Here is a 16,676-nt window from a genome sequence, read left to right as displayed (position 1 = left end):
AAGAGTTGAATTTACTATCAGTAAAAGTATAAGTGAAATATAAAATTATATAAACACACACACACGTCCATCCATTGCCTTAAGACTGGCTTTCCTGATTTAATTTCTATCTTTTTTGTACGGGGACAAATGCGGTGTGTGTCACTTTAGATCAGCTAAGCTACATTCTCCTGAGAGACTCTTTCTTGGCGGCAATAGAATGGTCAAAAGTGTGGGTGTTGGACCCAGGTCTTCCTAAGTACCTACTAGCTGAGCAACCTTGGGCATTTAACTTCTTAAGGCGTTCTTTGTCTGCTATAAAATGGAGACAATATTGATATTATGGGATCATTATGACAATTACATGAAATATCATAAGGGCTTTGCATATAGTTGACGCTCAGGAAACAGTGGTTGTTCCTGTTTCTGGAGGTCTGAGGCCTAGGAAAGTAATGGAGAACTTTCTGTATTTGGTAGTGATGCAACAAATGGCCAAACTCTGGTGGCAGTGGGGTGATTGAGGGACAGAGAGGAGAAAAGGTGGCCTCACAGTAACTCCTAAGGGGTTTTTCACACTAGCATTCTCAAGCCCATCCCTCACAAAGACTGGCTGCTACAGTGGCTTGCTGAACTGGTGGGAATATTCCAGCCCAGCTGCCATAGGGGGCGGGGGGGGGGGGGGGGAGCAGTTTTGAGACTTAATGCCCAAGGGTATCTTCACGAGGGCTCTGCGACCTCAGTTAGGGAGGCATCTTCCTAAGGGTGGCAAAGGGGGCAGGAGAGCAAATCACTGGCCAAACTCAGGACCCTAGTGATGCCTGAGGCCCTGTGTAGGCTCCCAGCTCCAACGTGGCATGAATCTGCGCTTCTAAATCAAAGCTGCTGGAGAAGAACAAGCTCCGGATCTTGCGAGGCTAAAGCTTCTAGTCCAAGGCATCCTCTCTGAGTGGTAGAGCTGAGCGAAGGAGCATTATTCTCACACAGTGCTGACTAGTAGGCACCCAGCCTCCCTGGGGGCAGACAGAAGTGATAGGGAAGCCAGCCCCCAGAAGCCAGCAGTGAAATCTTCCTCAAGGAAGAAAGCAGGTTCCCCCTGACTTTTCAATGTTCTGCTCACCAGTTCTGAGCAGGAGCTGCTAGCCAACCAGGTCCCTGTAGAGCAAGAAGCTGCTCAAGAAGTGAGTTCCAAACCCAACACTGGGCTGAGGGTTTGAGGCCACCTTAATCCGGGCTATGACTTTATTGGTTGTCACTTCATCTAGTAGCCACCGGCCACTGTCCTTGATTAGGTATCAAGATCTCAGGGATAAACATTTTACTCCAAACCTCTTGCCTTTGGCCCCCAAGAGTATGAAGCTCATTCATTTGAAAACTTTTTAATGTATTAAACACTGTTTTTGTTGGGATCATTTTAAAGCTTTTCAAGGTTATTATATTTAATTTGATGATAGTTAGTATGTTAGACTACACTGTATACAAGAATGTTCTGACCTCTACAAAATGTCTCAGAAAAGCGTCGAAAAAAAACCATTCAATATGGTTTTTTTTAACACAATAAAAGGGCTTACCTGAAAGATCTGGCCAAGTTTTGCTGAGTACATTAAAAAGGAAAAATCAAAGTCCTTAATTTATAGATTGTCCCAGGAATCACTACATTTTTCAAATCTGTTGCTAGATGGGCTTTTCTTTCTTTAGAAAAAAATTTTTTTTCTCCATCTGGAGTTGAGACATTAACCTATTCCATATGTACCACAGACGGCAAATAAAGACACACTCTTGGAAAACACAATGCCAAGTGTTTCCTTTAAAGTACGACGCAGATGATACCCTTCTCACCTTTCTACACATTCCTTGACGACAGCAAAATTTCCATCTCCTATTGTCCTTCCGACTTTATACCGTTCTGTTATTGTGGCTGGAATCTGGAAGCCTTCCTCCGACACTTCTGAAAGAATCATTAGTACATTTTTGTTGGTAGAAAAGGGAACGCAGATGTTGCACCAGAGAGGCATTTAGAAGGATAATCTCATACACTGGAACCGATTCAGAATCGATATGTCACTTTCCGTACAGTGAGGCAAGCCCCCCGCCTCCTTCCCCACTGACACCGTATACTCAACAGTTTTTACCAAGACGAATGATAAACCGAAAGGAAACCTAAGACGTATGGGGTCCACTTCCACCAGTGGGAGGGCGACCAACACATTCTGTGGCCAAGGAGGAAGTTTCGGTCTTTGTGTTTCATGCCAATTTGAGCTATGGTGTTTACGGAATACCCACCGTCTACAGAGAAATGACATTCCTAGGTGTGGCTCAGGAGGAAAATGTAGCTTAGAGGGGACTCTGGGCTGCCTGACACAGTGCAAGCATGAAGCATCCCTGCTGTTTGGACACTTAGCTTTACTGCATCCTGAATTGGAGATCTCCGTAAAATTCCTTACGAACTAAGCCCTGATTGTCCGCCCCGCCCCCCCCCCCCCGTATCAATGAGCAGATTTTAGACAAATGTTCTCACCAGCAACCTGCATAGCAGATGTTGAGTTAAAATGGCAATATTTATTATGTCTGTGAACAGAACAGTTTTGTAGTTTCAATTATGTTAGTGCCACTAACACAACACATTTTCCCCCTTAAAATGCATTTTGAAATATTTTACAAATGCCTAATAATGCTTTAAATATCTAAGGCCATAAAACTAAATAAGCCACACTTAGGTCACATAAATATACTGGATAACCTTTAACATCTTCGGGGTGTAAAAAGCCTTTTATAGCTGGGCTCTAAAATTTACATGCTTTAAAGTTATAAATCCTAGCTCTCCCTCAGGCAACCTGGATACAAAATGGGATGGAAACCTAGTGTGCTTTCTGCATGTGCTCCTATTCTGACCTTTAATCATAAACTGAGACTAAATATTTCTTCTCAAAATAAAATTAAAACCTCAGGTGGTGCCTAGGCTTTCTCGGTGATTTCTGTCTTCTCCATTAGCCTGCAACCCTGGGCAACGACAAACGGAAACTCACAATTATCACACATCTGCTTTAGGACCCTTATGTTGGTTCTGTGATCTGCACCACTCTGGGTTCTAGGGTGGATGGAATTTCTGGAAAGGGTTGTACAAACGTGGGACATTTGCGGCGTTACTTTTACCCTTGGCATCTGTACAGCCTCTTTACCTCTTTATGGGTGACAGTTAAGTCCTCACCCACTAGAAGCTATCACAGTGGTCTCTGGAATAAAGTGACAGCTGCAGCCAATTAACAACGCCCCCCCCCCCCACCGCCCATCCCCACCGTCTCACACCCAAAGAAGCCAATAATTTTAACTCTGTTTGAAAGACTCAGACTGGGGATTTTTGTCTACTCCATGGGAATTAGAGGAGATCGTGGGAGAAGTTTCAAATCTATTGCAAAGCACCCGAATTTATAAAACATCTCTCAGATGACACGGTCTTAAGGCTCTTTACTACATGGATAATAAAAATAACCACCCTTGGCTGTCAGAAGCAAGGCTGGCTCCAGATGAGAAATGCAAGGAGGTACTTCGCCCTTCCTTCCACTGGGGGCATCACTGAGGCACGAATCTGGAGCTCATGGCTTGGGATTTTTTTTTTTTTTTTCCTATTGATAAAATGTATCCTTGAGGCTTTTGGCTAAGAAGGCTGTGCCAAAGTCTTAGCCAAGGACCATTTCATTTCATTAGGTAAATACAGCACAGCGGAACAAAAGAGGATACTAGGATGGCTGAATTTCATACGTCTGGAAATACAAAAAAAAAAATCTGATATTGCACAGTAGTCAGGAAAGAATTCATGTGCAAATCACTGATCTCACTTGACATAATAAAAGGTACTTTTTTGGGAAAATTAAATCGTATCACTTCAAACAAACAAGGGATGCTGATTCTTTAACAGTGGCTTGATCATACCAGTCTTATACTTTTCTAAATACTTTCTCATAATTGATTTGAGCCTGAAAATGACCCCCAGGAAGGAAGCAGGCATATATTACAATCTTACACAATTTTATAGAAGAGGAACTAAGATGTAGAGAGCTGAAGAGGCTTATCCCAAATAGTCCAATGAGGGGAGTCTGGGTAACTCAGTTGGTTAAGCATCCAACTCTTGATTTCAGCTCAGGTCATGATCTCAGGGTCCTGAGATGGAATCCTGTGTCAGGCTTCGCGTTGGGGGTGGAGCCTGCTTAAGATTCTCTCTCCCCCCCCCCCTTCCCCCTCAACCCCACTCCTTGCTCTCTCTCCCTCTCTAAAAAAAAAAAAGAAGAAGAAAGAAAGAAAGATAAAATTGAAAAAACAAAACAATTCAGTGAGTTAGTGAAAAAGTCAATTCTGGAATCCAGGTCATTTTGACCCCATCACAGAGAAATTCTAAAATGACCTAACTTAAGGTACAAAGAATATTTTTGCAATTGCCATCAAGTAATTCTTTTTGTAAAGCCGTACTTTCACATACTGAGTTCACTTTAGTTAGAGTACATCTGTAGAGCTGTAACAGTCAATCAAGAGAGTAAATTATCTTTAATATACTGAAAATGAACAGAATTTGGGAAGACAAAGGCAGCAATTACTTCCTGTTGTTTTCAAAGTAGGCAATAGCTGGCCTCCTTAGAATACTTATGCCCTCCGAGGATGTGAAATATCTCCAACAAATTAGGCTAATTCCCTCTTCCTGTTCCCATAGAGTAGATATGATCCTTGGGGGAAACCATATGCAATCCTATCCCTATAAGCTGCTTTAGGCTTCTATTTCATAATGCTGGAGAAGTTACAGTTTCCTGAAGTAAATTTAGCCAACTCATCCTCTGCCCCCTGTAAGACTTCTCCTCAGACACCAAGTCCCAAGCTCACCACCTTCTCCAGGCCCATCGTTCTCGTCCATTGAGCTGCAGACTTTGGTGGATGCAAGGGAAGTAGAGGAGCCTCCATGTTGAGAGCTCTGTAAGGGAACAGAAACAGAGAATAAAAACACTTGGTCAGAGTGCCAGTCTGCAGATGCTAGGCCCAGCCCAGAATCTTGGGGGATAACTGCACCCATCACCAGGGAGGATTTGGTCTTAACACTCAAAAGGGAACGTTCTTAAGACTATCCAATTAGGGGCGCCTGGGTGGCTCAGTTGTTAAGCGTCTGCCTTCGGCCCAGGTCATGATCCCAGGGTCCTGGGATCAAGCCCCGCATTGGGCTCCCTGCTCTGCGGGGAGCCTGCTTCTCCCTCTCCCACTCCCCCTGCTTGTGTTCCCTCTCTCACTGTGTCTCTCTCTGTCAAATAAATAAAATCTTAAAAAAAAAAAAAGACTATCCAATTAGATTACTTCTCTTTCCCACCCTATTAACCAATAATAGATGGTTTAACTGTGTCAGGATAATCATTCTAAATTTGGATGTTCCATGACTATTTGGTCTTTTTTCTCAAAAATCAGCATTCCTTAGCTCACTGTTTAGGTTTGTCAGATTTTAAGCATCTCACCTCACTTTTCCACAGTCTATCTGCAAACAGGCCTCAAACATGGTGACACTCTGATCTCATCCAAAATATTTTCTATTCTTACCATAGAAAAAAAAATTCTCTTCAGTTTGTTTTATGGATTATCCTAAAAGAAAAATACTGAGGCTTACCACATTCTTGGAGAAAGGTTAAAGAGTGGGTTTGTTAATTCCACTTTGAGATTGAGACACAAGCAACTAAGCAGGTTATCAATATGTTAAATGTTACAAAATAAGGCTGAGGCAAGGACAGGAATTAAAGCCTAAGCCTGGTGATTCCCTTGTATTTTTGGTGTATTTTGACCCAAGACCAATGAGAGCAGGCAGGATAACAACTATATGACAAAGCTCAGAGGATGAAACAATACCAAATATTTAGTACTATGATTAGCTACGGGGCAGTACTTTAACAATGAACCTTTCCATCTCTGCTTCTATTCCTTGAGAACACAATTTGCATATTTCAATGCTATTTCTAAACAGTGAACACAGCTTGTCCTAAAAGATCTTCCTTCTGTTTCCCTGGGTTTATCCACTCGGTTGGCCTGATGGGAGCGGGAGGCGGTGAGGGGGCAGCATTGGCTCATGGTGCTGGCTGTCTGTGGAGCAGAGAGAAGGGAAAGAGCATCTGTAGTTGAATTGATAATGAAGAGGTGGCGAGAAGCAAAGTTGACCTATTTTTCCTCTGCTTACCTGTTTCCCTTCAACCTCCTCCCCATTCCATCCAGCCTTAACTGTACACAAAGTAGGAAGAGAGAGTTTTATATATTACCCCCAACAGTATCTTGCATAGAAAAAAACAAAGATTTTAGTTTTCACCAAAAAGATGAATATCATTGGGAAAATGCTACTTAAATCATTGCAGGGCCATTTGAGTCCACTGCCTGTTTTCCTGGGTGCAGCTAAGATACGCATGTTCCATTGGACAAGTTCACCAAAGCTGACTGTTGACATTGGGGTGAAAGTTAAATTCACAGCAGGGATGCATCTGCTTCCTTACAGGACATCCTACAAGTTTTGTGGTTACTCTAGTCTACCCCTGAATGACACATAGTTTGTGTGCTGTGTCCTTTCTTTTCCCGTATCCTAAGAATCTGCCACCCATCAGTCTGGTGACTTGAGCGGTTCTTTTCATCCTTTCTCATCCAGCCTCCCTTTGAGATGAGCAGCACACATTTACCCTCTCTCAGGCTAGAAAGAGGGATTCCGATTGTGACCTTGAAACAGTTTTCTTTTGGAGTGACACTAACTATGTGGTCATAACCAACTCTGTCGAAGGTACTGTAAATGTATGAGCTTCTAAGTCGTGCTCTGCTGACTTACGGATGTCTGTTTGTGAAAACCTTGTATTTGTAAAATTGGAACACAAGGCTTAGACAAGGCAGATTTATGATGTCCATGTCTGGAGAAAATAAACATTAACATTACCACATCTGAGGGGAAGGTGTGTGTTTTCCAGAAGGTGAGATCTTTTATCCCCTGTGTGATTGCTTTTGCTGTAGACATAATGTTGTTCCAAGCAGAAAAGCGGTAAGTAAATGTCTAAAATGTAGACCTTCTCTTCTGGGCTTTCTGATCCTTGAATTTCTTCCAGCAGCATCGCAAGTGGTGTTTAATAATGTAGACACATTGTGGTTTGGGGTGGCAGGTGCTGTCTTGTCATATGGTGTTTTAAATTTTAGAATACAGAGACACATTCTTTCATCAAGTGCTCGAATTAATAGACGAGTAGCGTGTTTCCTAGCAAAGATGTCCACATTTATGTACTCGATTCCAAAAGCTTGTTCTTTTAATAAGAACATCAGATACTCAAAATAGAACTCTGACCCAGAGTATATGAAAACATCTTTTAAACTGTAATGTTCGATCCACTTACTGGATATTATTCACAAAAGTGCCTTATCAACTAACAAATTGCATTTTCAACAGTGCCACCAAACGTCTGATGCCCTGAATGCTTGCCACAATGTCAGCTGTGTTTTCTCTGCCTTATGGACAAAAACCCCTCAAGGTTTTAGGCTCTGGTTAAAAAAAAAAAAAAAAAAGTAGGATTAACAAAGTTTGCTTACGTTTAGAATTGCTTATTTTCAACTTTAGGTTTACAAATGTCCCCCCAAGTAATTTCAAATTTCATGCTGAGGGTAACAGACCATTTCAAGAGAAAAAATTTATTTCCTTACAAATAGAGAACAGAGTGGAAAGTAGGCATTTTATTTATTATGCTCAAATACAGTAAAATAAATGTATTAGATTCCTAATGGCGTTATCTCTTCTTTTTCCCAAAGAGGTAAGATAGTTAACATTATACACTTTTCCAAGACAATGATTATTCATGGATTCAAAGAATTTCAGGGATTGGAGTAGACTTTAAATATTACCTTTCCACCTTACTTCCATCCAGAGGCCAAATTCCCACTACAAAAATCCCAGCCATTTAGTCAAATAGCCTCTGTCCAACCACCTCCACTACTGAACACATTATTTCCTGAGGTGGCCCCTTAACTGTTGATATGAGACAAAGAAAGTTCTTCCTTATGTTAAAATGATGTCCTTCTACATTTTCCATTTATTGGTCTTAGCTCTCACCTCTGGAGCTACCCAGTGCAGGTCTAATCCACATTTCATATGACAGTGCTCCAGGAATTTGGAATAGCTACTGGACTCCTTCTTCTCTTTTTCAATTTGGATATTCCCAGTAGTTTTTTGGGGTTTTTTGTTTTCTTTTGTTTTTTTTTTTAAAGGTTTTATTTATTTATTTGACAGAGAGAATGAGAGAGAGAGCACATGAGAGGGGGGAGGGTCAGAGGGAGAAGCAGACTCCCTGCCGAGCAGGGAGCCCGATGCGGGACTCGATCCCGGGACTCCAGGATCATGACCTGAGCCGAAGGCAGTCGCTTAACCGACTGAGCCACCCAGGCGCCCTTGTTTTGTTTTTTATTGTTCTTCATAGAATAGGGCTCCATGACCCTTTAACCATCCTGTGGATACACTCCAGTTCTCAATATCTCTAGTTAATGCTAGGGCTCAAGAGAAATGTAATATTCTAGGTGTACCCTGACCGGCACAGAGCAGAGGACAGAGCTTCTGCCTTGCAAATGGGATAGTAATGCACTTAAAGATCACATGGGCCTAGTGATAGATAGCACTGTAACTTTTTAGCCTAACAGTATGTCCGATCTCCCTAGTCTGTATTTGGGAGTTTGGTGTTTTGGATCGAGTCTTAAGACTTCACATTAAATGTCATGCTTATTACATTGATACCCTTGCAGACCGTTATTTTTTAGATTTTGCTTTTGTCACCTAATGTTTTTGTTCTTCTCTCCCAGTTGAAGTGATTCAGTAATCATCATGGCTCTTTGTGTATACTAGTTACTAATCCTAAATATACTAATTTAGACAGTGCTGGAACACACTGATTACTGCCCATAAGTCTGATTGAAGGATTTTGAAAATAGTAAAGGGAAAATGTGTAAATTCTTGCTCTTTAAAATTAACCCAAAGAGATTAATCAGCCTTTATTTATGACCAACAGAAGCTGAAAAGCCCACTTGTATTTTTGCATGCTTACAAGTGAAATCAGTTTGCTTATTTGGTTTTTCTGAACAGATAAACCATTTTATAGTGTATATAATGATAAGATTTTGTGTTTGCTTCAGTTTGCTAATTCTAAGGCATCTGGGTGGTATAGTACAGAACATACAGTTATTTTAGAATTTAATGCAATTAGGTGCTCTAAGAGACACTGTGACATTTGAAATGTTATCACCTCCAAGCAGATTTAATGGGAACCAGGTGAGCAGGCTGCTGGCACCTGGCTGCTTTTATGACACACCTTCATAAAAGTACTGCCCTAAGTAAGAACACATCCTAAGTGTAGCTACTTAGCTTGGGATCACATAACAGATGGAGAACATATCACACTTTTTGAAGTAAATGAGAAAGCTGACATAACAGCTCTAACCACATTTTACCAAGATGTAGCTGATGACTATGTAGTTAAAAACAGTTCATTTAAAATATAATGGTACTAGTTACCCCTGCCATTTGTATTAATGGTGTCACTGAGCTGAGGACTACACTGAATCAAGTTTTCAAAAATATCCAATTAATCCAACTGATCTACATAAGGTAGAAAAATCTCTCCAGATAACTTTAGCTTTGACTGGATAATCGTATCACTTCCGCTTCACATTCTATCTTGGCACACAATTATTACTTTGTTAATACTGATTTGAAAATTGTAAAAAAAAAAAAAAAAAAAAAAATTAAAAATCAAGTGGCTCAAATTTAAAAAGGAAACAAAACCAGTAAATACTTAAAAAACTCAAACTACTATCTTGGTGATCTTGACTTGAGGTCTACAGAATCTCTAAAGATGACCACCTTTAATAAAAAAAAAAAAATTAAATCATACTCTTGGTGTTGAAAGCTTGAAACCTGAGGATTCTGTGTCTAGAAAAAGCCACACATTCATTTGCTTTCCAAGTGCGTATAGAACAATAAGTTGGTGACATCAATCTGTAATAACTAATAAGGTTCTATTATGTGAAACAAGGCAAAGGGAATTCCTTTTTCCAAATCCTTCTGTCTGCATTCTTCATAGCATGTTTAGCCCAAATACAGTTTATGGCATAGGTAATCACATGCATAACAAGAATCAATATTGAAAACTGTAAAATATTATCATAAAGATTTGGTCAAAGTTTTTAAGGGACTGGAGAATGGTTATTCATGAAATTCGTTTACTCAGAGAAAGGAAAAATGAAAATGGGAATACTGGCATTAAATTGATGTTAGTGAAGCCACCCACATGTTTAGTTACAACTTTGTTTTATCAGGCAGCCCTCCTGGCCTCTTACGTCAAGTCTCTATAAGCACTTAGGCCGAGATCTATAAATTCAAAATCTGCACCATTTGTCTGGATATTCCCGTTGTGTCTGGGAGAGGGGGGAAGGGACACAATGTCTCTTCTTAGGAATTATTGTTCATGAAATCATAGTTTGGAAGGGGACCAGAAAGTCATCTAGTTTTTCACCTCTTGATAAAATAATTCCCTCTGTGATTTACCCCTCAAATGAGATTCCTAGTCTGTGGTGAAGGGAGTTCACTACTCTTCCAGGCACCTGCTATACTTTATATTATTTTATTTTTTTAAAAGATTTTTATTTATTTATTTGAGAGAGAGAGCATGAGAGGGGGGAGGGTCAGAGGGAGAAGCAGACTCCCCGCTGAGCAGGGAGCCCGATGCGGGACTCGATCCCGGGACTCCAGGATCATGACCTGAGCCGAAGGCAGTCGCTTAACCAACTGAGCCACCCAGACGCCCCTCTACTTTATTTTAAACTCTATTATGTTAAGAAAGTATAAACACAATTGGGAATTTTATAAATTCGTAAACATTCCTTCCAGTTGTACCATTATTGCTTTGGACAATGGTTACATTTAGGTTATCATGGAAATGATAAAGAGAACTAACTAAAGCAAACTATAATTTTAAGGTTAAAATGAACCTACCAAAAATATTAGATTTAAAGCTAGAATTTTGGACTTCTATAATAATTTTAATATAAAATATTTTTTCTAACTAAGCCAGCAGAATTGTCTATATTCCCTTATACCACATTCTGAATGAAACAAAATACAGATTTTTGTTCTAGATTGAAGTTGGGTCATCAAGTACTTTATTATCATCACTATTTTATTATATGTTTATTTTATATATTCATTCAGTGGTTTTAAAATAACTTGTGTACATGCCCACCTACATGTATCTACATGATCATTCCCCCCACCTTACAATTAGATGACCTTGAGAAAAATGCCTTCAAATCCAGGAGACAGCTACTAGGTCTAAAAAATGCATGTTGATTTTTTTTTCAATCAGTTGACCATTTGTCTGACAAATTCATCCTTAAGACTACCCTGAGAGAAAGCGTATTAATAATTTTCATATAAGCAGCCGAAACAGAATTCTTCATCAGATAGTCTTATTTTGTTGTATTGCCAGTATTTTACACTTTAGATGGCATGGGAATGCCATTCTGCAGTATCTCAAGTATCAATTAGCTGACGCTAATTATATCACAAGAAGGCCATACATAACCATCGTTATGAAAGTAACCGAAAGTAACCGTTACCCCTTACAGTCATTTCAATGTCAATGTCTACTTACAAGTTTTCTGAAAGAAACTCACTGAACAACATAGGTGGTTTTTCCTGTTTATTACATAGTTATTCTAAGGTGGTAAGTGTCACAAAGTTAACTTTGAAGGGAATAACATGGTCCAGTGGGAAATACAAGCTGTAACATTTTACAATAAACCACAACACAAAGTGATGGAACTTTCAAAACTGGGTAGTGCAATGAAACATCTCATCATTTAGCTCTATAAAACTCTGCGGATGGCCTCAATTGATGGACTTTTAGAATATAGTGCTGTTTAAAACATTTTAACACCAAATGCTCTTTTTAAGAGAATATACATCCAAGCAACTCAAACTGTATGCAGAAAGTACGTCAACTTCTTTGTAAAAATTTCATCCAAATTTACAATATTCATAGTGTATTTTGAAGTAAAAATTCCTTAGAACAGATAACTCAATTCCTTGCTTGTTGATGAATATAAACTAAAAAATACACATCGCAAGAAAATTAGCTTTCGTAGGTCTTTGCCTGTGACCTTTCAGATGCCTATTATCCTGGCTCCAAAACTATTTCTGTGGCCATATATAATACAAACACCCATGTACTACATGCACCATTTATACTATCTTGGAATTTATCCATCATCCGTACTAAAATGAACCACATTTTAAAGACACTATACATCATGCACTCTTGAAAATTACAGCTAGGGCCTCAGATTTCCTATCTTTTCCACATGCATTACAAGCACAAAATTACAAATATTTTTTAGCTGACAGTATAACAAACTGCATCAGGCAACTGGTATACTGAATTCAATATATCTCTCATTTTTACACTACATTCTTGTGGGATATTTCAAACAAATATAGTTCTCACATGCATGATTAAAGATGCTAGCAAGGCTAATGCAAATATGTATAAATGGGCAAATGTATGCATATACAGTAAATTCATTCAATTAGCATTTTCAAGTGTGTATATATCTATACAGATGTATACACACGGATAGCGAGTATAGGAAGGTTACTACTGAAAATATGTCAACAGTTAGAATAGTGTTTTGAAAGAACATACAAAAAAATTACCTTACAGGTTATCTGGCCTTGTTACCAACTTACTTCAAATCGAACATAGTTTGGATTCTTTTATATTTGTGTTTCAATACAACACTCATCTACTCACAACTCTATAAATCAGTATTTCATTTTTTAGTGAATATTGATTGACAATTGATTGACAATGTCACCAAAACATACACGTTAGGGAAAACATCAGTGATAGGATTCACCCATTTTGATAATTGAATGTCAAGACATAACAATATAAACATCAATTTTGTGCTTATGTTTAATAATTAACACAATATTGGATTTGTTTGGATTTCACATTTTTTGTGTATCTGGATTCCATTTTGTTTGTTTGTTAAATAAATCAGTACAGCTATTTGGAACCATTTTGCCTTACTAGTTTAGCATACTAATTTAGCATACTGCTTTTGAACTTAAAAACGCCCCAACTAATACATCACATTTAACAATTTGTGACATGAAGGTTTTACATACAATTCCACAAGAGCCAGTAACTCATAAGGCTGTGTCACAAACACCGTATTTTACTATTTACGGTCTATGAACATACACAGATACTTATATAAGCACACCCATATACACACTGAGCCCTGAAAATTTACACAGACACCCACACGCCTGTATAGATATATGGCCACATATGAAAAATTTAGCAGTCCAATAGCTCAAACATATGGGATTATTTCTCAAGAATATTATTCTCTATTTTCATTAAGAAATGTAGCATTCAGGCTTCATTGTTTTTAAATGGGGAACGAAAAAACAAAAACAAAAAGCGAGCCCAATCATGTATAGATTTGCAATGGATGCAACAAAATACCCCTGCTGCTTAATATAGGGAACACATACCATACACAAATGTTGGTTCAAAATGTTTTTAGAAGATATTATTTGATTTTTTAATATTTAGATGAGCCAATATAAGAACACAGGGATGTGTACAGATGGGTGGACCTGAAAGGCCTTAAAAGCCTTTGATGGTATAGAAACACTGTGGATTCCCCCGCCCCCCGACTTGACCGATCAAGCAAGACAAAGAAGAAAAAAACCACGCGGCTTTCAGAACCAGTCTTCTGAGTGCACACCAAACTTCACACTTGATATATTATTGATTTGCATTTTCTAAAATGCTGAAAGCAAGGAAATACTTATCCTAGCTTTTTCTATGATGTCTAAGGGGAAAAAAGTGAGTGCAAATGAAGAAGTATCAAACTTTTGACTAGAGCACAATGTCTTCATAGCACATTTAAGGTTTATCATAAGGACAAAAATGCATGGCTTTTGCTGGAGCTCTTTCGTGCTCCGTAGAACCATTTTAAAGTTCAGTGCCTAATTTTTTAAAAAGAATTCTGTACATAAGTAAATCTTAAGTGACTATAAATCATCAATTTGATTCCACCAATGAACCGAAAACTTCTGGTTGTTGCTAAGAGTTTTTTTTATTATTATTATTTTTTTAATTTCTGCTTTAGTATAATGGAATTAGACTCTGCATAGAAAGAGATCTCAAAGTCTATAAATGGTGTGTTGTTTCAATCTCCGAGGGACTTCAGTTTCAAAAAGTAAATGATATATATTGCCTCTGAACAGTCCTTTAATAAAAGTCATATGTTCAAAAGATTAAATGCGGTGGAACAGCATTTCCTTTGGAACTGCCTAAATGGAAAGTTGGCCATGATATCTATCGGCAATTAGTACAAGTACAGTTTCTTTTTGCCATGTCTAAACAAAGCCATGGGCTTCATATCAATTGGCACTATCTGCCACTTATCCAGAACAAATAGCATTTATTGGACCTTTCTAAGCAGTACTTGTCCCTAAGATTGACAGTGCAGGGAAGTTAAAATTTTTGGAATTTGTTTTTGTTCTGGACCATCCGACCCCACCAGATTTAAGTTAACGGTTCCACTGCTTTCTTTGCATTTTTGACAGTTCAGTCAAATACATACTGATCTTTTATGGATTCAACTGTATTAAGTAATGCATTTTACAAAGACATAACTAGAACAGACAACAGCATAGGCAAGTCCACAGATGTTTACTGTTTCAGCTAAAACAAAGCAGCCTTTTGATCTCAGCAGGAGTCTCTGTTCATTTCTATTGGAAACAGTTTTAAAACCTGAAGTCTGGAACAGGTATTATTATGAACTGTTCTTTCAAGATGGAATGATTCAGTTTGCGGTTCGAATAACCTGCCAGAGAAGTGTCTTTCTCTCCAACAGACAGGATAATGAGGCACTAATTATTATAAGGCTAGGTTTTCAGATGCTGTTAGATTGCCTGGACTCTTTTCTTTCTTTCTTTCTTTCTTTTTTTTCCTTTTTTTGGTTGAAATGTTTTATTCACTTGGAAAGTGAGATGGTAACATATGTAACTATAAACCAGATGGTAAAATTTGATAGTTGAGCAATTTATCAAGGAGATAAATTGATACCATTTAAAACAGTATATGACAATTGAATTTCTCTCCATCTTGAATCAAACATTTTGTTCTTAAATTCAGTTTTCAAGTAAAATTTGAAAAAAAAAAACCTCAAGGAAAGGCCTCCAAATGGCATCATACATTTTTAATTTATCACCTACTGAGATATGTCAAGCCTGTAGAATATCAAAACCATGCTTCACAAGTCTTAAATTGTTAGCGTTTGAACTAGTAAAACTAAATGATCACTAGCGTATGGCTTACATACAATAGACCATACACATTAAATTAATTTTTAACATTCAGATTTTAAAATAATTATTTTATGTGTAAGCAAAGCTGACTATGACTTTTAAGACAGAAGACGAGAAGGGCAGAATTAGTAGGTTAATGTTAAACAGTGGGTTATAATCATAGACTTACTTGGTTAACACAAAAGGAGTTTTGCATATGAAAATTTCCAAAACATCAGGACTTCTCTGAGTGGAGATTTGGATATTGAGGGCCTGATTTACATAGCAGCATTTAAGAGAATTTTGCTTTTAAATAGATTCTTCTTAGAAGAAATCCAGACACAATTTTTTTAGGTCTGTGTGTTTAAAAAAAAAAAAAGTTTTCTAGTTTCAGCCTTTTCACATTTGAAAAATTACATATATGGTTGTAGGGAGGAATTATGTAATTTATAGCAATGCCGCTGAACAAGTTCTTCATGTTGGTATATCGGTTAAGCTATATTTATGCCGCTTCCAATGAAAAGGTAAGCTTAAGAAAATTTACTTGATGAAAAAAAACAAGGAAAGTTCCTAACGCCTAATGTTAGAGTCTTCAGGAGATGTTTCCTTGACATGAGTGTTTTTCCTCAGATATATTAACCCACAAAATGGTAAGTAGCTTTGTCTACTGTCCAGGAAGAAAAAAAAAATCGACTTGAGTATTTTTATTATTTTGCAATAGAAGTAGCTTTAAAAAAATCAGCAATCCAAATTTTCAAAAGAATGTAACTTTTAGAAAAAAAAATATGTCTGCTGGGGCCATTTTAATTCGCTTGACCAAAAGGACAGAAAAATTGTATCTATTTGTCTACTTATGATTAAATGAAAACCTCATCTGCAGAAATTATGGCCCTATACTGCTATATCATTAGCTTGTTCTTATACTCAATCTTGGGTCCATATATGAAATTCATCTAAAGCCAGGCCTTGAAAAAAAAAAAAAACCTCAGCAATCGAGTCCCCCAGTCAAATCAATGTAGGAAACATACATATTAAAAAATCTTCAAGGATTAGCATCATGAATATAAAATGCCTGTATATCTACTTTTATATGATTTGAGTTCATAATTTCAAGGTATGCAAAACTCTTTTGTGTATTTTGCTGTTAGACTTTTCTTAGGAAATGTGAAACACCTTCACCCAATCACAAACCATATACATTGTTCCATTGTCTCTTTTACACTGAGTCTCCTACTGAATCCAAATCATCCGAAGAGATGGGGCGATACAGGTCCTGTAAGATGAAGGGCAGTACAGATTTGTTTAC

At 38.0% G+C, this 16,676-nt stretch overlaps 1 protein-coding gene across 6 annotated transcripts in view; it reads right to left on the bottom strand.

The window, feature by feature from the left end:
- The window catches only part of DCLK1 (doublecortin like kinase 1), a 338,663-nt gene that overhangs the window by 55,480 nt on the left and 266,507 nt on the right, over window positions 1–16,676 (bottom strand). For 3 of the 6 annotated variants that reach the window (XM_021678287.1, XM_021678288.1, XM_021678289.1), the window contains 2 exons: window positions 4,849–4,933; window positions 1,816–1,924 (listed from right to left, as the gene is read on the bottom strand). In XM_021678287.1, the coding sequence (XP_021533962.1) occupies window positions 1,816–1,924; window positions 4,849–4,933 (194 nt within the window). Of the gene's footprint in view, window positions 1–1,815; window positions 1,925–4,848; window positions 4,934–16,586; window positions 16,644–16,676 lie in introns of those variants that run through there. The other 3 variants (XM_044913200.1, XM_021678290.1, XM_021678292.1) reach the window with 1 other exon arrangement.

Source organism: Neomonachus schauinslandi, chromosome 3 (genome assembly GCF_002201575.2).
Source record: "Neomonachus schauinslandi chromosome 3, ASM220157v2, whole genome shotgun sequence".
NCBI classification, from domain to species: domain Eukaryota; kingdom Metazoa; phylum Chordata; class Mammalia; order Carnivora; family Phocidae; genus Neomonachus; species Neomonachus schauinslandi.
Note: the sequence above shows the minus strand (reverse complement) of the source record. Positions and strands in the feature narration are given on the sequence as shown.